Source organism: Photinus pyralis, unplaced genomic scaffold (genome assembly GCF_008802855.1).
Source record: "Photinus pyralis isolate 1611_PpyrPB1 unplaced genomic scaffold, Ppyr1.3 Ppyr1.4_LG2, whole genome shotgun sequence".
Taxonomy (NCBI): Eukaryota; Metazoa; Arthropoda; class Insecta; order Coleoptera; family Lampyridae; genus Photinus; species Photinus pyralis.
Window position 1 is genome coordinate 15,089,193 of NW_022170403.1, and position 24,532 is coordinate 15,113,724.

Here is a 24,532-nt window from a genome sequence, read left to right on the forward strand (position 1 = left end):
GGTGTACCCTTTCCTCAGAAACGTTGCGCATATGATTTACGTATGAGTTACGAGTTATTAGTGGATAATTAATTACCGAAGGTACCTTCTTGATTAGGAGTTAGAGTATGTTGATAATTAGTAAATTAGACTTGTGGGTGTCGAATGCAATGCCCGCAGAATGTGCATCTGTGCGTGCAGTTAATTACTGCTTGTCCAGGTCCACGTGCCTGTATCAAGTTGGCCCGGCGTTGAGTTAAGCCTTCCCTCACTCATCGGGAGCTACGTCCGGCTCGACCAGCGTTGGAAAGGCTCCTTAGCGCATGGAGGATACGTGGTAGCGCCAGGTTGCTAGTCTTTGTTTGTTGTGCCTGAGATGGCGTCTGGACACGTGTAAAAGGCCAACCCTATTTATCTCACTTGGAATTACGTTACGGTCGTAAGAGCTCTGGGCCAATTTAAGGGCGCGTAGGGCCGTCTGGTCGGTGGCTGTGCTCGGCACCTCAGGAATGGTTCGGCCCAGCACATCGGGGGAAACGCTCACCATCTGGATCCGTCCTGCCCACCGCGCTGGATGCTCCGTCCATCAGGATTCATCGTGCCGATCAGTGTAAGGACCCTGCCCACCGCGTTGAAAGACTCCTGTTACCCTCGTTCATTGTGAGGGCGGGGCGTTCCAGGGGAAGGCTATACGTGTCTGCACCTAGATATATAATGTGAGGAGGAGAGCCATGGCACTTTATTGCGCATGAGGGTTACGTATTACAGGCCTCGGTGGGCCCGGGCGTCACAAGGCCCCCTTTATGTGAGTTACGGACAGCGTAGGGCTTCTGGGGCATGTGGGCCCGGCTGTAGCCAACTGACGTGTAACAGACTCTTTTATACCCTCGTTATTTCCACGCAGGAGGGTAGGGATTGCACAGGGGGATACGTTTCCGGGTGGCATATGGGGTCCTGCCTGGACGTAAAGATCCTCTGTTCTCGTAACCCCGCTACTATGTAGCTTGTTGAGAGTTATTGAGTAACATGATTAGAGTAGTTAGGCTGAATACAAGACAGAGGTGCTACTTGTGTTTCTTGTAATTACAGTGGTCCAGGCCGAGAGCAGCCATGGAGACCAGGTACCGGTTAGAGACCTAGATGATCCTATGGTTACGATTGACTGATTTATTGATTATATCGTCATGCCCCTCACATGTGAAAGAATTGATTGATGTTAGTAAATTATGACATCGATGCATATAAAAAGATGTCACCTTTCTGTAAGCATCATCTCTGCCTGCGAAAATATAGACTTTGGCAGTTTAATTTGTCACGTTGATTAATTTTGTCCGTGATGGAATTTTCAACTTTGTGTCATTCAATATACAAATAAATAAATGACCCAAATAAACGCATTACGTCATAGTAAATAATAATCTTAACACATGGGTTTAAGATTTGCGATACAAAATGAAACATTGCGCTACACAACAGTCAACATATCCTGTAGATAATAAGAATGAAGTAAGGAAACTCTATGCGTGTGGGTGCGATAGCCGACTGGGAACGATGGAGCTGCAGAATTGACTAAAAACCAGAAGATTCCTTGGAAACAAACGTTGGCTTCATAGTGTAATCATTAAATTTAAGTCTGTGATAAAATAGAATCCTAAAGTAATTAGAAAATGTAAGTAACGATCATAACCTAATCTCTTTTTAATAGACACCTCATGTCTTAAAAAAGTGTAGGTTTTTTCAATGAAAATGTAATTATTTACTTTCAGGAAGTACCAAATTTTAGTTGCATTTATCTTAACATGTACCTGTATCGTTAGTTTCGCCGAAGAAAGTTCGGAAGATTTGTATAAATTGCTGGAAATACCTAGAGATGCAAACGCTAAGGATATACGAAAAGCGTTTAAAAAGCTTGCCGTAAAATTACATCCCGATAAAAATCAAGATGATCCCGATGCGGATGCTAAATTTGCCAAATTCGCACGCGCCTACGAGATTTTGAAAGACCCGGAATCACGAAAGCAATACGATTTATTTGGTGATGTTGGTGATAAGTCGCATAAACAGAAGTATCAAAGCTACACGTATTATCGTGATCAATTTGGTATTTACGACGATGATCCTCTTATAATCACACTGACACGTAGTGATTATGGTAATTGTTACTTTTAGAATAGTACATTGCTCTAATTGTCCAATTTCAGAGTTGAATGTATTGGATACAAGTCAGAATTGGTTTGTAAACTTTTATTCTGCTCAGTGCCATCACTGCCACGAATTGGCTCCAATTTGGAGGAAATTGTCCATTGAGCTTGAAGGGGTTTTACGTATTGCGGCTGTGAATTGTGAAGAAGATTGGGCATTATGTAGACAGCTTGGTATCATGTCCTATCCAACCTTGTTATACTATGAGAAAGATGTATTTGTTACATCCTTATAAACCAATCAATTATCATAATTATTTTGTAGGCTACTTTATATCAAGGTGAAAAATACCAAGGTGAAAGAACTGTAGAAGACCTACAAAACTATGTACTCGGTCGGCTAAATATGGATGCTCAAACTATTTCACCAAGCGATTGGGATCACGAAGGTTTTCGTAAAAAATCATGGTTGTTACTTTTATGTCCAGAAGACTGCAGTTCGTGTCCAGAACCGGAGACGATTCAGAAATTGGCTGCCATTTTTGTACGTCAATATTTCTTTTTTGTAGGCTTGATCTAACGGAGTAATGCTTAACTTTCACTATGAGCCTTGTTTGGGTATGAAAGAGAATAACTAGCAGATTAGGTGGTAGAGTCCTTGAAAATATTTTAAAAACCAAAAAATTGTTTAGGGATTTCTAAACACTCTTATATTGATTTTGCAACTTTTCTTCCATTTAACAAAATTTGTATCTTATCCCATAGTGACCCTTCTTATCTGGGACACAGTGTATATAGGTCTAAAGTTATAAGATTTCACGTCCGGTGTATGTACCTATCTGAATTTTTTTTAATGTAACACCATATATATTTTTGTGTTATCCTATGTTTCTCTCCTTAATAATGTCCTGTATCTATTTCCATCAGTTTTCGATATACATATATCATAACTATAAATAATAGTAACAATACAAAATTAAATAATTATTTATGCAGTCAAATTTTTGCAATCAGAAAAAAATGCTCTTTCGAATGACACAAAAAGTAAAAATGACTTCCATAGAAAAAACGCAGTTGATGATGGTTAATTGGAGATGAAACGTCAGACTTAAAATTTAAAACTAGCATCTTGTAGAGGGAAAAAAGTGATCATAATAATGTGTCATTTATTTTGACATCTTTGAATAAGTTCAGTATCGAGCCAGTTTAGAAAACATTTTTTACTTTTTGTAAAATTGGCTGTTTCTCACACGCACATAGACAGACCGAGAAAATACAAAACTATGAACGATCTGGAGGTCCTTAATAAATATAGGTTTGACAATACAAGCTGATTGATGCTACGAAAATTCTAGTCAGTGCAGCATTGTAACGCGCATTCCCCCGTAAGCTTAGTATTGTGTATAATTCAATTTAGTTATGTTCAGTGGCGGTCCCAGGGGGGGCCCGTGGCCCCCCCCCCCCGGCCTATTGTTCATTTTTTTCATCAGATTTCTTTTATTTTTTTCCGTGTTGGGACAAAGTTCGGGTTTGGGCCCCTCCCTTTACCAAATCCTGGGACCGCTACTGTCAGTGGCGGTCCCGGGGGTGGGGGGCACGCCATTGTTCATTTTTTTCATTAGATTTCTTTTATTTTTTCCGTGTTGGGACAAAGTTCGGGTTTGGGCCCCTCCCTTTACCAAATCCTGGGACCGCTACTGGTTATGTTACAAGAATAAACAAAATATAAAATTTATTTATATGCCTTTGTTTATTTATTGACTGAACTTTTTCCTTTATTTTAAGCCAAGTTACATGCGTAGTAACTATGAAATCAAGCCAAAATCAAATTCGGTCTCTCAGACCGAGGTCACCACTGGTGTTCCAAAATTTCACGTCACCACTGCAGGGTTAATAAACAACAAAACTAGGGAGTTACATCTTATCCACCCAGTAGATATCTGACTACAACCAGATGGTCACTAGTGTATGTAAATTCCAACTGTATGGTGGGTTGGTAGAGTAACATTGGATAACCCTGTCTATATAAAAATAAAGTGTGATATTACACAAAAAATTACAATATACAGTTGATTTTATTTAAAAATCTGCATACAGGTACAATATTCTATACTTTTGACACACTGTATTATTGTCCGTAGGTGTAGCAGATAAATCAATTTGTAATTTGGTCAGTCATTATTACTCCAATGAACATAGAATATACACAGTACTACAATCGTTATAATAATGTTTTAGGAAGGATTGATATCTGTTGGTATCATCCGCGATACCAAATTAGCAAACAATATACACAAAAATTATAAAGCACAACCGATAGTATTTTGGGAAGTCAAAGAAGACGAAGGTAGTTTAGACAAATCGACTAGCAGTGCCGAGATTCACAGTATTGAAGCGTCGGATACAAAAGAGATTGTCACAAAAGTACTGGGTCTACTTCCTGAACCTCAATTTCTGAATGAAGAATCATTTAAAGTAATTAACTCAATTTACGTTTCTCGTCATGAACTAAACAAAATTTTAGGATATTCGTACACAATTACGTTTAGGATCTGAAGACTCGTGGCTTATCTGTTTTCATTTGGGCGCCGCGACTGATCTCAATTTACAATGGAAACGAATTCCAACTTGGCTGCCCAATATGAAGCTAGGTAAGATGTCTAGGTCTGTTTGGTACTGACTGCAATTGTTGTTTGAAGGTTTAATACATTGTGGACGAAGTGCTGCCCTTTGTGCGAGTCTTCACGTATCACATTATCCCGCCTGGGGGGTTCTCAAGCAAATGGGCGCCTTTGAGCTCTATACCGGGCGTGACATATTACATGAAATTGTAGCTTTTGCTCGAGAAAGTAGTCGATCCACAAATTTACATGCGCTGTCTCCAGCCGAATTTTATAGTATAATAAAGGAAGGTAAGAATTAATACCGGCTCTGGCAAGAGTAAAATATATATTGTTAACAGGAGGAGCTTGGTTTATCGATTGGTATGCACCATGGTGCCCGCCGTGTAAAAAGTTGTTACCAGAAATGAGGAAGGCTAGTCAACATTTCCAACCAGAAAGTGTTCAGTTTGGAACAATCGACTGCACTCTACATTCAAGTTTATGTTCCTATGAGGGTATAAGAGCGTACCCCACCACTAGGTTTTACAATCGCAGCAAAATACATCACTTTCACGGGGTTCCTAATGAACAGGGTATTGTCGAGTTTGTCGAAAACATGTTACATCCCAGTGGTATGTATTAGCTCTGAGTCATTTATTCGCATTTTTCATAATATTATTTTAGTCACAACTTTAGATGAAGATTCTTTTATACAAGTACAGAGAAAATCTGAAGACGAACTGTGGATTGTCGATTTTTACGCACCCTGGTGTGCTCCTTGCCAGAGGCTAATGCCACAGATGCACGCTTTGGCAAAACAGGTACCTAACTTACAATTTTTCGCCAGTATAGTTAACTAACCGTTTGCAGCTATCTAATTTTGAATTTGTGAGAATTGGGCAGGTAGATTGTACCACAGAGTTCAACATTTGCAATGCTCAAAATATAAAAAGTTATCCTACCATCCGTTTGTATCCTCTAGGAAGCAAAGGTTTAAACACTGTGGCGTAAGTGTAACAGTTTCTTAAATTTTCAGTTTACATTTGTACGTATTGCAGGATGTACAATGGGCATTTCGATGTCATGTCTTTAAAGAAGTGGGTACTCAGTTTCATGCCTGGGACTGTAGTAAAACCGTTGGGTGAACATAAATTTCACAAAGCTGTTTTATCTAATCATGATCATTACAAACCCTGGCTGGTTGATTTCTATGCGCCTTGGTGTGGGCACTGTGTGCATTTCGAGCCTGAATTTCTCTTAATTGCCAAGGTATTTAGTATCTATAGATTTTCAGGCACCAAATTAAACAAGCATGTTGCAGACATTAGATGGAAGAGTTAAGTGTGGCAAGGTAAACTGTCAAGACGAACACAAGTTGTGCCAAGAAGTACATGTCCATCAGTATCCAACTGTTTACCTATATTTATCTCCAAATGAAAGACACGAAATAACGTCACAAGTTGCTGCAGATGTTGTACGGGAAGTAAATTCAATACTTACCCGCAAATTTAGGGATGAATTATAAGTGAAATAATTTAATTTTTATTTATTTCTGTTCTTAACTGTAATAAAACCAAAAACTACTTTTAATATACTTACCTATTTTACAGTACCTACTCACTGAATGCTTTTAAACCTAAGAAGAAAATTTGTATGATGTTACTGAAACAAATACTAATTTAATACATTTATATTTCTACATACCTTACAGTTGTATTATTTATAATTTAATATTAATTACATCTTGATTTAAGTTGAAGATATTTAGAACCCTTCCAATTAAGTTACTTAGAGGAAATATTTTTAACTTTTTGTTAATGATCTGGAAAATAAAGCATAATTAGTGTTGAAGCATTAAAAGAAAAACACAATTATTCTGAGTAAGTACCCCAAAAGTAGACAAACTTGCTTGTTGCTTAGATATACAGGGAATTTTTCTTAAATTTGTACATATGATCTATGTATACTTTCAAAACGCATTTTTGGTAATACAGATTTTTTTATTAGCAAAGTTTAAAATTATCGATCTCACGAGTAATCTACCTCAAAATAGACTAGAGCATGCACATCTACAATTGGTGCCGCCCGGCACTGTTTTCACCTAAATGAGTGCTTAGTATAGTCATGGACTAATTAGTCTATGGTCATTGATAAATTCAATGCTATGGTATAGTGAACTGTGTGGGAGCTTGACGAACTAAGTTTAACACCTCTTTGATTCGTACACTTTTACCGACAATCTGCGGAAAGCTTTGGCGAATGACAACCGTTCGCCGTAGGCCCGTAGCAAGACGAACTGGTCTCCCACACGTTACGCGAACTACCCCATGGCCGTATGACGAACTTTCGCCGTGTGCACGAATCGTCTGGGATCAGTTTTAGACATAACAGGAAGAGGTAAAAAATTTTTAGGGAGAATCGCTCATCCGCAAGTGTGCCAAACTCATTTCCTACTACAGGGTACCAAATTTAGTAGGTACACATCTTCTTAAACATAAAAAGGCAGAATCTCGCAGGTGTGTGAGTGGTATCTCTGCTAGCTACAGCATTTTTTTTATGAGTCGTGTAACAAAATTATCCAGACAAATAAATTTTAATAAAGGCGGGTGTAGTACTTTTTAGCGCATTTCCACAAAAATTTAAAAAAAGCGCGCTATTGTTGCCACTTTGTCCGTCCGTCCGTCTGGAGGCTATACTAGTTCTTTATCTTAAGAGCTATTGTTCTACTTTTTTTGCTATTTGGTTCGTTATGGTGTCGAGGCTTGCACATCTTTGCTTGCACCAAGAGAGAAATTTTTTCTGCACCGCATAATATTTTACACTTGCCGTTTATTGACGATCCTCGAGATCGTTTATTATGTTGTATCGCCGTCTGTCTGTCTATCTGTCCGGGTGCAGTTGTACATGATAACTGTGTTAAGATATTTAAATGAAATTTTGTATGTAGCAGAGCTGGGCAGAGCTTGAGGGCTTTGTGCTTGTAAAAGGGCTTCAAGTCCTTTCAGGACTTTCAAGCCCTGAAATTTTTTGTGTTTTTAATTAGAACTTGGTAATTGAATTACTTTTCCAAAGCGCTTGGGGCTTTGAACTTCAAGGAAAAGTGCTTCAAGCCCTTTTTCCTCTACAAGCCCTTTTCAAAAGTGCTTTGTGCTTGTAAAAGTACTTTCAAGCTCTTTCAGCCAGGGCTTCCAAGCACTGTGCTTGTCTAAATTACAATTTTATTCAAGCACTTTTAATCACACATGAACATTGTGTGGTACGAAACATTACCTGTCAGCATTTCTGCGTTAATGAGAGTTATTTAATCTAAAGTTTTGCGTGATGTGTTTGTGTTTTAGTTTTACAATTTCATTAAAATTTTTTTTTTAGTTTTTGAGCAGTCTACGTAGCTGAAAAACTATATAGTGACTTTTCATATATCCTTAGGAACATGTGTAGGTAATACCAATTTTCAAAGCGATCGGATGTTTCTAAACAAAGTTATCGTGCACACGAACAAACCGCAATGGCAAAATTATAAATGATCTCAAGGATCGTTATAAAGGACTCAGAACTTCGAGCAAAAGTGCTTCAAGCCCTTTTCCTAAAAGTGCTTTGTGCTTGGAAAAGTGTTCAAGTCCTTTCAGGACTTCAAGTCCTTTCAAATTGTGTACAAGCCTTGTCCTAAAGTGCTTTGTGCTTGAAGTTCAAAGCCCTTTTAGAAGTAATTTGTAATTTCAAGTCTTTCTGATGACCGGTAGTAATTTGAGTATCGAAGTACATACATTGACTAAGGTCTTTGTGCTTAGAGCTTCAAGCCCTTTCAGTAAGGGCTTTGCCCAGCTCTGGATGTAGGCACCTCGAATAAAGGTAATAAAACCAATGTCGAATAAAAAATTTGTTTTGCGCAATCCGATTTTTAGCGTATTTGATTGATTATAGAAAAATATTATTTGACTGTCAGGTTGTTTTTATTTAAATAATAATATTCACCATATCCACATATTCAAGACCGGCATAATGCGGACTACTTAACTTTTATATTTTATACACACGGTCCATGCGGATAATTTTGTGATCCAAGCCCGTAAAAATGTAAACATGATTAAATCGGGGATTAAATGTGATAAAATGGGAAAGATAATGATTTTGAGGCGGATCCTTTGGGAATTAAATTTTCTTTACTTCGGCCCTACAACAGTACCTACCTATTTATGGATAGAAGATTTGATGATTTAGTAATTACTCCAATTTCTGCTTTTAATAATTGTGCAGAATTTGAGTTTCAAAATAAAAAGAAAACTCATTTCTATAAATCAGCATGCACAATCCGTAGACGAACTACGATTCACGTGTACGTGACGTGTGTTTACTGTTTAGAGGAAAACAATTCACTCTGACTTTCCAATTCTTCCTTGAAATAACCTAATAAAATTAACAAGTTAAAAAGTAATCGTAAACGATTTACAAAAAGCGCATTTCCATTTGCATTCATTTCCCATTTGTAAGATGCAACTTCTGTTAAAATCGTAAAAATCCGGTCACAAATATGAAAGATAGCCGTTGCACATGTGCAATCCATTTTTTACGTGCTACTTCAATTTCAGTTTATAAGTAGAATTACATTTCAATGGTTTCATAAATAAGAAAGTTTGCAATTCGGTTTATAAATGGTCGAGATCCGAAAAGGCTACCTGTGAATTTTGAATCCATTCGTCTCAACTTTTGGCATTGCGTATTACATGGCTAAAGCTATGCCCATATTGAATTTCATGCAATTCAGTTCATAACTAACGGAGATGTCAAAGCGATCGGACATTTCCAAACAAAGTTAACGTTCACACGGAGAGGTAGAGGGACAGACAGACAAAGGAACAGACGGACAGACCAACAGACAGCAATACAAAATTATAAACGATCTCTAGGATCGTTAATATACGGCAAAAGTGTAAAATTATGGAACATGTAAAAAACGGGTTCAACAATAGCGCATTTTTTTTATTTTTGTGGAAATGCGCTAAAAATATGCACCTCATACAATAAATGGGGCTGTTATGATCGTGGTGATCATGTCTTGTTTTGTCTTGATGCAGAGTCAATAAATGCCGACACGTCTCGCGCATTTACCAACGATCATAGTGTAAAATGATGTGTTAAAATGGAATGTTTCAGTCACTCTTTTTTAACAATTTACACTATTATGCGTATGTGTGATAATGAATATTGTGAAAATCTGTTACCCCGTACGATCGCAGGCCCCATCTCTCTCCCCTCCGTTTCATAGTACCTAGATAGATCATGAATAGATGCCTATTTCATAAATGACTCATTTCATGACTGGCAGTTAAGTGTAGAAAGACAATAATTAAAGTGTGCTGATAATATTCATATATACCTGCGTAAATATCTTATTATAGTAATGATAAGAAAAAGAATACACGAAATGTACGTTTGAACTTACATGTACAACCTGTTTTGAAACTCCAGGTTCTAAATCTGGCCAAAGAACGTCAAGTGCATTAGGTGTGACATTAGAAATGACTTCGTTAAATAAACGACCCAATTTTTCATCATCCATTAAATTGGTAAAATTGTTCTGAAATATTTCGTAAAGATTATATTCATTGTATGCTCGGTTGATGCTACACACATTTAGTTTTTTTAGTTTGACACCAAGCCTCATTGAGTCTACGTAAAATGGCGGGTCATGTATATAGTCGTACTTCATCTTCATTATCATACCAAGAGAAAGTCCTTGCAGTTTTAACCTAAACTGATGGTTTAAACCTTTGAAATGCAGCTCAAAATGTGTTTGTTTACCAAAATGGACCCTTTCCATATACTCTCACCAGTTTTGAAATGCGAGCATTTATAGCGTATTGTCCTTCAACATCAATTTGAGGAAAAGAAAGGTTGAGTGTTAGATGGTGTTTGAAATCCCAGTTGACGTAGTCTACATTAAACTCAGATAGTCTACGAATTTCAACATTCTTCATCTGGCCAGTGACCCTAAACATTCATTTCAAGCTAAAGATACAAGAGATCAACGTGCTCACACTCCCACGTTCTTTGAAGTAATGTTAATCTCAATCCTTTCAATAGTTAATGGTTCTAGGATGGGTATTCCGAATTCTGGAATACCAGCTTGCATGTATTTCCTAAACTCATTTAAAAGGCGTATAATCTTCTCTCCTGTGGTTCCGTTGTCCCCAACAATTTTATTTAAAATCGAATGCCCCATGTTGAGGCCTCCTTGTACCACTCCAGTTACACCGTGTAAGACATCTACGGACAATATCATATTGTGCTTGAAGAAAGAGAAAAAATGGCTCTTACCGATCGTGTTGTTTGCAAATTTTGATAAAGCTACGCCGACCGATGGAAATAAACGAAATCGTGGTGGTGCAGGGGAGATGCCCGAGAGACATCCAAACGAGAACACCACGATTGATATTAAACATTTCTTCTTCATGATCATCTAATCACCAACCCATGGTTTCCTCGATGAGTTCTGTCGAACAAATTTTTATTGTAGAAAAAAACAATGTTTTGGTTATGCTATACAAGCAGGTAAGAATGCAATTAACGCTTTAAGTATCAACCTACACCATAATAGCATCAACGATAATGGGAATGCGAACGTTACGCAAACATTACGTAGGTACTTACTTTAATTATGCCTTGGATAATAAACTATGGTAAGGTAGGTATATAAATAACCTGCTATTATATTTCGTTTTCATTTTGTATGTCATTCCAAGAAACACAGACTAATTTGTGTGCCAAAATGCTGATGATATTGATTGGTAATTAAAATGAAATTTTGCTTCTAGTGCAGTACCTACCTGAAGGTATATAAAACGTATAGTTAACAATCACGGATGAATTAAAAAAAATGTATACCTCTAGCTTCTTGCACATTGGAAGTCAATTCGAGAGAAAAGACTTGAAAATTGTTGTAAATAACTCTGGGCGCTTAGCTACCTTCTATACCATTGAATAAGTAATAATTACTTATTCAATGCTACTACACACTTCAACAAATAGTCATCGGTGCCGTACCATTATTCAGAGTAGGTAGTAGGTACTACTCTAATAATATTACATAAACGTACAGGATTTTTAATATAACATGGCGAATATGACGGGAACATGATTTATGTAATTACTTACCAACTTGAGTTACTATATATCAGTGTAATCATTATATTTTAATTGATTTAACTTACTTGTATCATTCAAGGTAAAATGTTATGTTTTTACCCTTTACGTCCCTTGCCAAGATCATTTCATGAGGTAATGTGATGTAGTTTGTACGTATGCCTTCAGTACACATAATATTTATTTTATTACGTTTTCCTAACGCAATATGAAAAATAAATATTAACGCTTGTAAGTATATGTTGCTATATTTATTTAGATATTCGCTAATTAAAATTGAAATTCGCTTCCTTGGGTTTATGTAAAACTGAACAAAGGGTAGTTGCACGTAAAAGACATAACATAAACAAGGAGGGAGTCTGGATCTAAAATAAAACAAACAAATCTGTGGTTAAGTAAGTAAATAATAAAGCTTACATCGAAATAGATTACGAAAATTTTCAGATCTAAAAAATACCAATTTCGCCTTACTTTTATGGTTTACTACGCCAAGAGTTTTAGCTCGACAGCTAAAAATCAAAAATCAAATGAAAAATCAATATCTACGTTCCTGCAAAGTTTCGTATTTAAAAAGTAATTACTTTTTTTATCGTTCACTGTATGCACAATAAAAAATGTAATGACGTGTAGGTACTCCGCGTATAACATGCAAGGTTTTGATCGTGATTTTTATAAAATGCTTGCTCAAAATATGTAATAATCCAAGGGGAATGTTTAGAGGCGCAAAATGCGATTCTCTCGAGAACGAGGAACTGTTTCGACTTTCGAGAGAGGGAAAATAGCAGCGAATTTTTTGAGGAAGGATAATATGCAGAAGATACATATAGATACTAATTCCATGTCGTTTTGCACCATTGGAATGAAGTTTGGCATCTTAGAATAAAACGTGTTATTGGACAAATTGCAAATTAATGAGACAAAAAAATTCCGATGTAAAGAAATTAGCATTGAAATGTCTAATGGTGCGTCAACCGTTTCTATACCTACCCTGTATACAACGTCCGATGACACACATACGACATACGACAGGCATATGTAATTAAAAAACAGCATAATGAAAAATTTCAAAACAGCCCAGTCCGGGAATATAAAAACGGTCCCTCGTAACATAAAAAAACCTAAATATTTAGCATGAAAATCTCAAACAATTATCGTGGTAGAAGGGGTCTATCTCGTAACCTAAAACCAGCATACGCAAAATTTTTTCGAAAAAAAATGGCGCAAAATAAAAATACTTTTTAAATAAGTGGAAAATGTTTTATCCGATGAATAGCAGATAAATCAGAACACTTGAGGAGAAATGTGCCACAGACCACTTCATTGGCGTGAAGCGGCGCGATTTTAAACCTAAACCCTATACCCATAACGCCTGAATGCGTCAATTATGGGCCTTGTCCCACCAAAAGCTGCAGGACAGCGACACGATTTCGACATGTCACAATAGTACAGGCAAATTGTCCAAAATAGACAAGAAAATTGCGATGTACTTACAAGTAGAAAAAAGTTCCAGAAAGTCTAAGGAAAAGAAATGTTGGGTACATCCTTTTATTGCAAGGAACCAAGCTCGAGGGAGGCCGCCCTCTTTTATAGGGGATTTTTTCGCTTGTATCTCAGTAACTATCAGTTGTACCGAAAAGTTCTTGTGTTCTTGATAAAAATTAAAGCTAAAAAAATTATGATAAAAATGGTTCTATGCTTTATTTACGTAGGACTAATGGCTACTTTCGGAGTTATGGGGCCGAGAAAGTACAAATATTTCGTATTTGCCATGTCGTACGGTAATCCACGTGTTTCTGCCGTGTTGAGAAGTGCAAGCCAGCAAAGTTCTCCAATGCAGAGCAAAATGGAGTGGATGTGGAAGTCCCACAAACCCAACTTGCCAATACGGCATCTGTGATTCCTCGCCCACTTGTTATCCCTCCACGAGCCTTCACGCCGCGCATTAGAGTAGGCTCTATACTCATATCAGGCAAATTTCCTAATCCAGGAAGATCTGATCTACTCACTGCAAAATAACCGTTTCTTGCAAATTCTTGGAAGTCATGGGAGAGGGTGGTAGGGTAAGCCACGCATATCTTGTAGATATAAATAATAATTTGGCATACTGAAAGTGGCCACTCGAATGAAAGAATGGCATCATTTGTTGGACAGAGCACATATGCATTTCCCAGTCACCGAACAATCTGCTTCAATTAACTGTTTCATATATAAGTGATATAAAGTCTACAGAGCTGCAGTGGGTCCATCTTCCTTCAAAGATAAAAATGCAGTTTTCATTTGTTTATGGACGAGGGCGAATTGAGCATTATGACACACATCATATCTTTAGTGAGTGTCATCTTTAAGATTAATCAACAATTCGGTGATTTCTCTCTTGTATTCATCTGATACTTTTAGTTTAGTATTCAGAATTTCAGCCAAGACAGTCTGTACAAGCAGGTGTTCTCATACTGCTCTGTTAAAGGCATGTCCAATCAGCATTTTGTCTACTACATTTGCAGCAAAAACAGTACACAAAGCTTCTTTTTGACCACTTCCAGCCATTATATGGCAAATGCTTCCCAAAAGCGACATCAGCCACCAACTCTTACAGCAACTGACTTAATTATATTGTACTTCTTTACTTGTTCCTGAAACAAACAAAAAAAATCCATGCATTTTCTAATGTAAATGTTATAATGCCTCTTAGGGTGCTTTCATATCTGACGGAAAAAACGTCGCGTATGGTCGGTCCAGTACGTCGGCGTACTACTGATATAGAAATAAAAGGCCTGACGCATCTTCCGTCACGGAAGAAAAGGTCAACGTGTTTCATTCCTCGAACACCCCGAGTGATACCGGAGGCGAGCTGCTCAGGGTAAAATTAAGGATGGGATCGGAAGGAACGAAGTTACGGTGCTGAGAGGGAAGAGTACTGCTCCAACATTCGAGACGTAGATTTCAACATAATGCTAGCACTATGCGAAGCTACGTACGTCTGAGGAAAACCCTCTGACAAAACCTCAGATAGAGCAGCCGGCAGCGGGATTCGAACACACAACCTGCCGAATAGCAGTCGGCAACCCGTCATGGAAGATACGTCGCGCCTTTTATTCATACATCAGCAGCAAGCCGACGTACTCAACCGCGCGATATATTTTCCGTCAGATATGAAACGAGCCTTACCACCTTTGTTAAAACAATCTTGTTGTTATTGCCATGACGGCAGTTTTTAGCTTTGCTCAGTAAACGAAATTAACAACCAGTTAATTTTTAACAATCGTTGGTGCCAGGCAGCCTTAATATAATATCTCAAATATTCATAAGCATGGTGAATAACAATTAGAATGTAAACATATGGCGATTCTTTGAAATGTTTGTACCTTCTCGGCCCCATAACTCAGAAAGTATTAGTCTTACGTAAATAACGCATGGAACCATTTTTGTACTTTAAACCAAGAACTTTTCGCTACGAGTGACAGTTACTGAGATACAAGCGAAAAACTAAAAAAGACTCCTATAGAGGAGCTCGAGCTCACCCCCTACCTATAAGGACTTTTTATTTTCTTGAAACATAGATACTAAGGAACAACTGTACCAATTGTCAAAACTCCGGGATTTTCTTCCTTCCATTTGTGTAATTTTACTGGGCTTCTTGTGGTTATCGCGTCACTGTTGTGTAGCTTTGGTCGGACAAGGCCCTTAAGTTACAGTCGATAATTTCACCTCGCATCATTCGGCGAGGCGCATCTGCAGTTGTTTAGTCGCCTCTTACGACACGCGCTGCGGTAGGGTTATTCGTTCCCGACCCTACACGGGTAAAACAAGATGAAATATAAAACCAAAATAAGCAATTCGAAGATATCCACCGGAGAGCTACTCACTGCGAAAAACGCACTTTTGATAAGAGTATGTGTGGATACGTTATCGAATTAAATTATGAGTATACGAGCCCAGTCACATATGTATTGGACCAAAACAAACATGTAACACCATTTTTTGAATTAGAATTTATTATATCTACTACTAGAGTACAGAATGTAAAAATGTAAATACATTTGACATGGTACGCGAGATAGTACAGTGCGACATCAACGAAAAAAAGACGTTTAAAAAATCCTACAATCCGATCGGGCCCAATTGTGAATCTAAACCATCCGGAACACTTCAGAAGTTCAGTCACAACACACATGACACGTACCTACCTACAGAAGAATTTTATATATAAAGAATATAAATTTAAGGAATGCCCTTAAGCTTATTCGATACTATGTGGTTTAGTCAATATATAATAGGTTTATCAACCGCATGATACTACATGTTAAATTGTATAGTATCATGTATCAACCGCAATAACTATAAAATACACAAAAAGGCGAGCAAAAAGGTAAAGTGATGTCTGTGTGTTTTGGTCCAACAACGGGCGATCAAAAATGATTGCTGTCGAGTCGCCTTTGGAAGTTTAAGTTAAATATGATTTTCCATGTAAACAAAAATTCCAAAGGTAACTCGACAACAACTCATTTTTGTGGAGGTGATTTTCTTTGGTATAGTCACAGATAAAATCATTGTATTATTAATACACACGCAGAATTTTTCTGCCAACATTATTTACGTCTATCCTATGCATTAAGGAGCTTTCTAATATTCGAACGGACAGGTAAAATTCACGCCGTGTATAAAATCTGTATTTCTGATAAAAGGTTCGATAAAAATTGAAGAAAAATGTATCTACTAGACCGAATAATTTACTTTCTGTTTACATGGGTATTTTGTTTTTTAATCATACTCAGAGCAGTGGTAGGCAAAAAATTTTGAAGTAAAAATTAATAGAAGCTGTGTAGTTAGTAATGTAAAAATAATCTCCAGGTCATACATCTTCATAGTTACATAACTCTACGAAAAAATGTATGTGGGCAATTGCTACACGATAGGTACAGAAAGCTGCAGGTCACTTCTTCGTTGTAATAAATAACCGTATAAATATTTATAACCAATGTCCTCAATTTCTTAGGTACCTTATACCTTCTCATGTTTCTATAGCTATACAGTTTTGCGTAATGCGTATGAAATTACCGCAAAATTTCGGGATAATTGCATGAAGTTCCACATCAAAATAATCATTAAAAGAGAAAAATTGTGGATTCAAGAAGAATTTGCTAATCCTGTAGGTAACTCAATTAAAAATACACAACTGCACCGCCCTAGGTTTGATTATCCCGTTATCTGTTTTACTGCAAACATTTACCACATATCAATTTTAAAGAAGTCAGGAAAGGGTATCATTCTCTTTTTAAAGTTTTTTAACATTTATGCACTCAGTTATTTTTAAATCGGATCATTGTCCCATTGTTATACAACGTTTATATGACTTATCATCGGCTAGTGTTTTAATGAAAGACCTTTTATAAAAAATTACTTCTTCCTAGATACCTAGGTACTAAAACTACGTTTAGGCACCTTATTCATCGTATTCCTAAAACTAGCGATTTAAACAAATACTTGTGTGTAACGATTACGAAGTTTTTGTGCCAAACCTGTAAAACAATGTAGATTACCAGCACCATGCTATTGAATGTTCAATAGTTGTCTTTATTGGCCCAGGTACGAGCAAAAGCACCCAAATTCTGTCCTTTTTCTACAATTCTAGACCTGAAAGGGACGGACGTCCAAATAGGACTGCCAAAGCTAACGAAATAATAATTTCCTGAAGGGTAGTAAGTATAAGTCTCTAGGTCTAATTCTCAAGTGATCATGCATGGCAAGTTAGCATCTCGAACCTGACATTGAAAACTTTTTCGAGGTTTGCAGACCTTAATGTGTATTAAATTACAGTGTCGATCCCTTTGCGAAAAAAATAGGTTGAGGGGTTGAGCAAAGATTGCAAAGCGTTAAATAATAAAGAAAGTAGATTTAAGTGGGTACCGCGCAAAGCAATTCAAGTTGGAGTTAATTACTTAATTACTACTACGTTAATTTAACGGGCTTACCACTTGACCTAGGATAATGCACCGAAAAAACGCACCTTGATTTACAACGTAACAACGCGCGCACAGCAAATTTGTTTCTAATGGTTTGACATAATCATATTACATAAAAAACATTGTTTTGTACAATTTAGAGAGTGAATCATTTGGTTGATATCAACGTAGCTACTAAAAACTTAATGATTATGACTACAACAAGACAGTTTTCTCTTTAGGTAAAGTGAAACGTGAGTCGAACGTAAGAATTCTATCAAGTACCTTAACTCCATTATGTAACCATTGTAAACGTATATACCCCTTTCTGCAACAGTTATTTTTTTGATGTGCATTTATGGAAATTTCCAAGTACCTACTGAATTACACTATTAGCTACCTATCTAAACCTCTAGAACATACCTACTATCGATTACCTTCCTAGCTAAAGTAAAAGTGGTTTTACTAGCATCTAGCAAGACGTTTCATTTCAATTCAATTGGGTCACACGTCATAATGTCGCGTCGTTTCAAAACGTGCCCCGAATTCTCATATTGCGTGCAATAAACTTGTTATACCATACAAATCGACGAGCGAAGAAATTATAAACATAATTAGGCGAATAATTAAGTAGGTAGCTATTTTGTGGTGATCGGAGAAAGAGTATATTTACATTATACTCGTATCTAAAAGAATCTTTTGCCAAAATTGAAAAAAGTAAATACCTAAATGTACCTACTTACCTAAAAAGTATCAAGTGATTCAGAATACAATAATAAAGAATATCAGCATATTATGCATGATTAGATTGCATTTTTGGTAATACAGATCGTATTTTATTAGCAAAGTTTAAAATTATCGATCTCGCGAGTAATCTAACTCAAAATAGACTAAAGTCTGCACATCTACATGACAGCAGAAAGCTTTTAGTGAAAATTTCTCTACCTATTGTAATTGCTGAGATCTCAGCCGGACAGCCACCCTGCCAGCGTCCAGCCAGCCATCATAACGAATATGATAGCGTATTTTTTTTTTTTAAAGTGCTAAAAACTACCCCTGTAAGATTTTCTCCACTATGTGAGAGTGCGTGGGATCAAACTTTTCCCTGAGGGTGATGAGCCGGGCTAATGCAAAATCATTTACTTGTACCTTTGCTTGTACCCAGACACGTAAATTTATAACACATTTATAACACGAGCGCGAATTTCGCTACTTATCACTTCGGTTTGCTTATGTAGCAAACAAAAAGTTTCTAGAGAAACTTGGAATAAGCATATCATATTTCATAGACAGAATGACTCATATCGCTTACGAGCGCCTTGAGAATGTTCTAGAAGGTTGAAGGATCGCTATATCCGATTTTATTCCTTATCACCGGTGAATAATTCTTTAACGACTTGATGGGCGCCTTGAGAATTTTCTAAAAAGATCGGTACAATAAACATAATGTAAACAAAATCTTATAGTACTTACGGAAACACTACGGAAATATAAAGACCTAAGAAAATTATTGCTAATTAGACGACTATAACAATATGTGCAGCTGGCATTTATTCAAATTTGCAAAGGAGGGGATAAACCGACCCTAAAACAGTATGCCGCTCCTCATGAAAACCTGTCTATATTACGTAAAGTTTTTTATTGTAATAATAAACCCCTAAACCGGATCTAAAAAAGCGGCAGAGCACCTCGGAATGACCCTACGGATCATCGGATTTGATCCATTTTCAATAGGATTCTTACATATGGTATTATTAGTACAGGGTGACAATTTGAAAACTTACCACCCCCCATATCTTAGTAAATAAACGAGATATTTAAAAAAATCAAAATCCGTTTCGGTAATTCGGAGGGGGAATCACAATGACATAGTTGGCGACGCACCCCCTCCAACCCCCTGCGCCCCAGCCACCCCAACTTTTAAATCTTAAATAGTGACCCCCCATGTGTGATACGTCGTTGGAAAGCTCTGAAAAAAATGCTTTCCAACCATACCAAATAGCATTACATTTAGGTTAGTAATTATCGTGCAAATCAAAAAATAAACTAATATGATACATTTGAAATCTGTCGTATTTAAAACGCAACCGGCGAACATAGACGAACTAAGACAGAGAATAATTCAAGAATGTCGAAATATTGCAAAACCAACATTTGAAAAGGTTCGACAAGAGTTTGAGAATAGATTATAACTGGCGATCAAAAATGAGTTGCTGTCGAGTCGGCTTTGAAAGTTCAAGTGAAATACGATTTTCCATGTTTATTTGGTGGTATCTGTGCTAGCCTCAGTCAATTTTTACTTTTTACTTCAGAATGAGTTTCATCAAAGAATACACTATTGAAAAATGAACGAAAAAGAAAGAGAAATAGTGGTATATTACATTTATAAACCTTTATTTTGTTTAATGTGATATTACACTATATTATACTAATAAAGGACATATGCTCATATTTCCCATGCATTTCCTTAGGTATATATGTAGTTAGGACTTCCGCTCTATTTGCGTCTTTTGCTTTTTAAGCAAACAGTCTGCATCTTCACGCCATGTATTTACTTTCTTGGACAAAATTTGATCCATATTTTCTCTTTAGGAGTTTTACTTAGATGATCCGTACCTTCGCCTACTGGCAAAATGGTTTTCTCATCTAAATGAAGTTCAAATTTTGACAATATTGCAGTTAATCCCATCTTTATTTGCGTTACCCCAAACTTTCGCCCTAAAATATGGTGTGAAACTCGGAAATTGACGTCTAGCTTACCTATGCAAACTCTTGGTCCATCGCCGAAGCCCAAATAACACGCTTTCGGGCGAGAATTTAGTTGCTCCAAACTAAAACGGTCGGGATTAAATCGAGAGGGGTGCTCATAATACATGCTGTCATGGTGTATTGCGTACGACGGTATAAAAACTTGAGTGCCTTTCTTAATGAGAACTCTTGCACCAGGATGCTTTGGTGGAGATAAATGAATATCTTTTGTACACTGCCGATTCAAAAATTTTGTAATAGTATGCATTCTAATGGTTTCTGAAAGAGGTTACACCTACTCAGTTGTAAAGAAAACACTCATCAAGAGACACCCACCTAAAATTATGTTGTCAATATAGTCGACTTCCTTTTGAGCTTCTTCGGAGTAGATTGTTTTATATTTTTCAGAAACATGGTCTATTTGCTTCTGAGCCTTTAACTGAACCTCAGGATTTAATGATAATTCTAATAATGCGTACGCAAAAGCAAGAGCACTTGTAGCAAACGCGTCTAAGTAAAACATGGCCGCATAACCAAAATGGGTGAGATCTGAAAAAAATGTCAATTAATAAAATTTGCTTATTGATGCAACATAACAGAACCAAAATATTGTTTCGCAATGTTGCGAGACACTCTCAAAGTTGAACCGAAGATGGTACGGCTCGTACAGTATAGGCCGAATCAAATTCGAAGGCCACTATGGGAATCTCGGGAACTGTAAGAGATAGGTAGGTTTAGTTTAAATTTGGCAAAGTTGCGTATTTTGATGCTTAACAAAATGCAGTTTTGAAACGGAAAAAATTCCGACTACTTTCGGAGATATCCGGAAAAAACAAAATTTTGCAAAATCGTTTTTATTTTTTACTGAAGTTATATTTAAAAAGATATTTCGAAATAAATAATACAGTATTATGGCCATTTTTGCCCCCTACGAGATCCCCATGGTGGCCCTAGAATTTGAATCAGCTAGTCCAAAATTAGATCTTGAGTAGATTTCAGACTTCGATGGTCATAGAGATAAAACTCATTAAAGATAGGAAAATATGATTCACATACCTTGATATTTTTCCTTTGCTTCTTTGAGGAAATTTAAGTAATCCGAGTTGTATACATTTTCCCTTGTCTTTATAGCTTCTGAAATCATGTCTCGAAATTGTTGGCTAAAGTGTTTACCCAAATATCTATAGATGCTCTCTGCTAAATAAATAACTAACGTCAAGTATAATTAAGCCTTACGACATGTTAAGCAGGTTGGCTATATTGGGCAATAAAATTCCAATGGTGCTGTTTATCGCTGCTATCGTTGGATTATGTATAGTCATATCGTCCCTTATTTTCAAAATGAGCGGATACTCTTCCTCAAAACACCTCCCTTCAAGACCGTACGCACAAGCCATTACGTTATTTCCAGTAAACCTGCAGGTAATATCTTCAGCATCTACATTATCACCATTTAAATTTTCAATATATTTTATCATGAGACGACAACCTGTTTCTATGTGCGGTCTCATTTCTCTGATCTAACAATAAAATTGTTATATTAAGATTAACAGTCGTACCTACTTTTAGGCTCGACAAATGAGGAGCAATTTCCTTTCTCATTTCCTTCCATCTGTCGCCTTCGACGAAAAACGGATTTATTTTGGCAATATCGTCCGGTGTTCTTATAAACACATCGTGGAAACTTTCAAAGTTCTGAATAAGAACTTCGCTTATAATCTGAGGATCTCGAATGACTACTGCCGGTGTCAGGAAGTTGTAAAATCCGACGTAAGAATAGTCTTCATAGGTCCTTGCAAACCAAATATTGAATGAACTCGTTTAGTATTTAAAAAGTTGCAATTTAAAACTAGATGAAAACGGGGTACGAAAGTCATGTCAAAGTGTAAAGCAATTGAACTTGCAGAACAGTTTTAATTTTTAACTACTTTCACTTTTGCTCACACGGACTCTTCCAGAAATAAACAATCTATGTCTAGTTTACAAACGTCCTACGAACTGGAACTTACTAGAATACTATACGGGATATACATCATCCCTGCACATGGCTCGCCCCCATATCTACACGCACCTACATTCATTCAGGAAAAAGGAGCGAAATGTCGAAGTCTATACATGACTTAGTGATATATCTAATTCTAAAATTTTGCTGTTTCTGATTCACACGAACAGATGTATGTTTTGTCCTTGTTGAGCTAGGGAACTGAGTAGTAAACACTATTTTTTAATATACACTGTGTCCAAGATAAGGATCTTTACCAGGGGGAATTATGATATCATAGAAGATACAACGATGGTCAAACTAGCGAAAAGATGTACAATTAAAGAGTTATTATCATGCTTTAAAGAAAACCAGAACATTCCAATTACTTCCGAAGATATGACAGAAAAACGAAAGTTGGAAACTGTTGGTTCCAACAGGATGGTGCACTCGCGCACAACGCCTTAATCGTGCAAGAAGACCTATCGGAGAAATTTTCCATTTTCCAGGAAATTTGCCCGACATACCTACCTATCTTGGACATAGTGTATATAACAAGCATAAACAACAATCTAAAACTATAAACGATCTAAAGATAGCAAATAATGTGTCGGTGTCAAATTATATCGGTTGGCGGTGCCCTGACGGCCGCGCCCAGTTTTTCGGAAATAGTTCATATGCAAAGATATCACTATAATTACACTTACCTATAAAGACGATCGAAAAATTCTGAAAGTGTAGTACGCAAAAAAAGAACCTCTCCAATATTTCCAAATAGTAAAGTTGTTTTAGGGAACGGTACTTCCTGATTTTTCCAATATGCGTACTTTTGTCGTAGAAAATACAAAAGCAATAGTAGTGTAGATAGGATAATTGAGAACAACAAAATCATCTTGGTATGGGTACAGTGCAGTGTGCAGTTACCACGGTACACTTTCTGAAATACACATTAAAAAGATTGATTGTTTCAAGTATCTGTAAATAAAGTTATCTGCGATGAACACACTCATGATAACGACAACCTTGGAATTATACGTATCGTATAACTATGTGTATGTATTATGAAGATTCATTATATATAATTGAATATTCAAGGGCAATATGACAACAACTTTTAATTACAATATATTTTATATTCAAGGTAATAATCATATTCATAAGCATAACAAATTGAAGATGATAGGACTTTGGTTGGTATGGTAAACTAACGGACCGGTGAAATTACCGGATACTGTAGAAACACACTAAGTTGTATTTGAGCATTCACACGTATCGACGTCCGTAAAAAATCGGTCCAGTACCGGCGTACCACCGGATGGGTTTCTACTCGATCCGTCACCGTACCTCTGAAAAAAAAACGGAGTGTTTAAAACGATACAACAAGAATACTTACAAAAGCGCTGAAATCCGGCGAACAAGAGGTAAAATATATATTGGTTGTGTAGAAGCAAATCACAAATACAAGTGTGTCTCTCCTCTACTCTTAATCCCCAAAATGCGTTTATAAGGACGAATACTAATTCCTTTTATTAAGTAGGGTGAACTTCAAGAGGGTAGTAATCCCAAAATTTTTGGATATTAGCGGCTATAAAAATTTTGCATTTCTCTAGCACAATAATCGAAAACGGAAACGAAACGTAGAAGATTAAAAAAAAAAACTAACAGTAATACCAATAATAATAATAATAATAATATTACCCTGTGGGTTCGGGGATAGAATAGGCCCACTCTCGCCCTAGAGATCGTAAAAGGCGATCAATGGGCACTAAAGGTGACCAGTCCAACCACCTTTAGTACTTACCTACCCACTTTACTTTCCAACTCCCACGTCCATGTTCCCTACTTTCCTACATTATACACAACACGCAGGTGGATATTTGCTTACGCGAATATCTTGAAGAGTGACGCCTTCACGTGTTCCTAGTCACCCCATATTCTTATGAAAATGGAGTTTAAGCAAAGCCTCGGAAAAATGCCGCTACCTGAGGAGCGTCAGGGCAC

The 24,532-nt window shown here is 36.9% G+C and overlaps 3 protein-coding genes across 7 annotated transcripts; 1 reads left to right on the top strand and 2 right to left on the bottom strand.

The window, feature by feature from the left end:
- Positions 1 to 1,362: 1,362 nt before the first annotated feature.
- On the top strand, positions 1,363 to 6,426 carry LOC116163045 (dnaJ homolog subfamily C member 10-like). The gene is made up of 12 exons (XM_031476880.1): positions 1,363 to 1,648; positions 1,746 to 2,131; positions 2,181 to 2,395; positions 2,446 to 2,664; positions 4,359 to 4,595; positions 4,645 to 4,771; positions 4,820 to 5,032; positions 5,083 to 5,355; positions 5,408 to 5,544; positions 5,594 to 5,730; positions 5,782 to 5,992; positions 6,045 to 6,426. Coding segments are annotated over exons 1-12 (2,361 nt in total). The 5' UTR covers positions 1,363 to 1,646; the 3' UTR covers positions 6,249 to 6,426.
- On the bottom strand, positions 6,398 to 17,853 carry LOC116163046. Of its 5 annotated transcripts, XM_031476881.1 has the most exons (8): positions 12,281 to 12,374; positions 11,932 to 12,228; positions 11,039 to 11,213; positions 10,759 to 10,987; positions 10,523 to 10,711; positions 10,353 to 10,470; positions 10,164 to 10,298; positions 6,398 to 6,545 (listed from the first exon to the last, which is right to left on the bottom strand). In XM_031476881.1, exons 3-8 carry the CDS (start codon positions 11,178 to 11,180, stop codon positions 6,444 to 6,446), a joined length of 915 nt encoding a protein of 304 aa, XP_031332741.1. In that variant the 5' UTR covers positions 11,181 to 11,213; positions 11,932 to 12,228; positions 12,281 to 12,374; the 3' UTR covers positions 6,398 to 6,443. The 5 variants fall into 5 exon arrangements, with proteins under 5 accessions (XP_031332741.1, XP_031332743.1, XP_031332742.1 ...); XM_031476883.1 differs by lacking the exons at positions 11,932 to 12,228; positions 12,281 to 12,374 and adding an exon at positions 17,833 to 17,853; XM_031476882.1 differs by lacking the exons at positions 11,932 to 12,228; positions 12,281 to 12,374 and adding an exon at positions 11,606 to 11,706.
- Positions 17,854 to 20,169: 2,316 nt separating this feature from the next.
- Positions 20,170 to 23,575, bottom strand: LOC116164546 (probable cytochrome P450 6a13). Its single transcript, XM_031478742.1, has 7 exons — positions 23,239 to 23,575; positions 22,114 to 22,342; positions 21,787 to 22,070; positions 21,607 to 21,731; positions 20,887 to 21,099; positions 20,563 to 20,829; positions 20,170 to 20,520 (listed from the first exon to the last, which is right to left on the bottom strand). The coding sequence occupies exons 1-7, from the start codon at positions 23,421 to 23,423 to the stop codon at positions 20,354 to 20,356; spliced, it is 1,470 nt and encodes a 489-aa protein (XP_031334602.1). The 5' UTR covers positions 23,424 to 23,575; the 3' UTR covers positions 20,170 to 20,353.
- Between the last annotated feature and the right edge of the window lie 957 nt (positions 23,576 to 24,532).

Bases quoted from the DNA above. Each gene is read 5' to 3' on its own strand.
- LOC116163045 (XM_031476880.1), top strand. The intron at 2,665-4,358 runs GTACGTCAATAT...ATAATGTTTTAG, and splicing joins AGAAATTGGCTGCCATTTTT to GAAGGATTGATATCTGTTGG. The intron at 5,545-5,593 runs GTACCTAACTTA...AACCGTTTGCAG, and splicing joins TGCACGCTTTGGCAAAACAG to CTATCTAATTTTGAATTTGT.
- LOC116163046 (XM_031476883.1), bottom strand. From the start codon at position 11,180: ATGATCATGAAGAAGAAATGTTTAATATCAATCGTGGTGTTCTCGTTT. The intron at 10,712-10,758 runs GTGAGCACGTTG...ATGAATGTTTAG, and splicing joins ACTTCAAAGAACGTGGGAGT to GGTCACTGGCCAGATGAAGA. The intron at 10,471-10,522 runs GTAAACAAACAC...CCATCAGTTTAG, and splicing joins TATGGAAAGGGTCCATTTTG to GTTAAAACTGCAAGGACTTT.
- LOC116164546 (XM_031478742.1), bottom strand. From the start codon at position 23,423: ATGATTTTGTTGTTCTCAATTATCCTATCTACACTACTATTGCTTTTG. The intron at 22,343-23,238 runs GTAAGTGTAATT...TTGGTTTGCAAG, and splicing joins TTTTTCGATCGTCTTTATAG to GACCTATGAAGACTATTCTT. The intron at 22,071-22,113 runs GTAGGTACGACT...TTTTATTGTTAG, and splicing joins CTCATTTGTCGAGCCTAAAA to ATCAGAGAAATGAGACCGCA.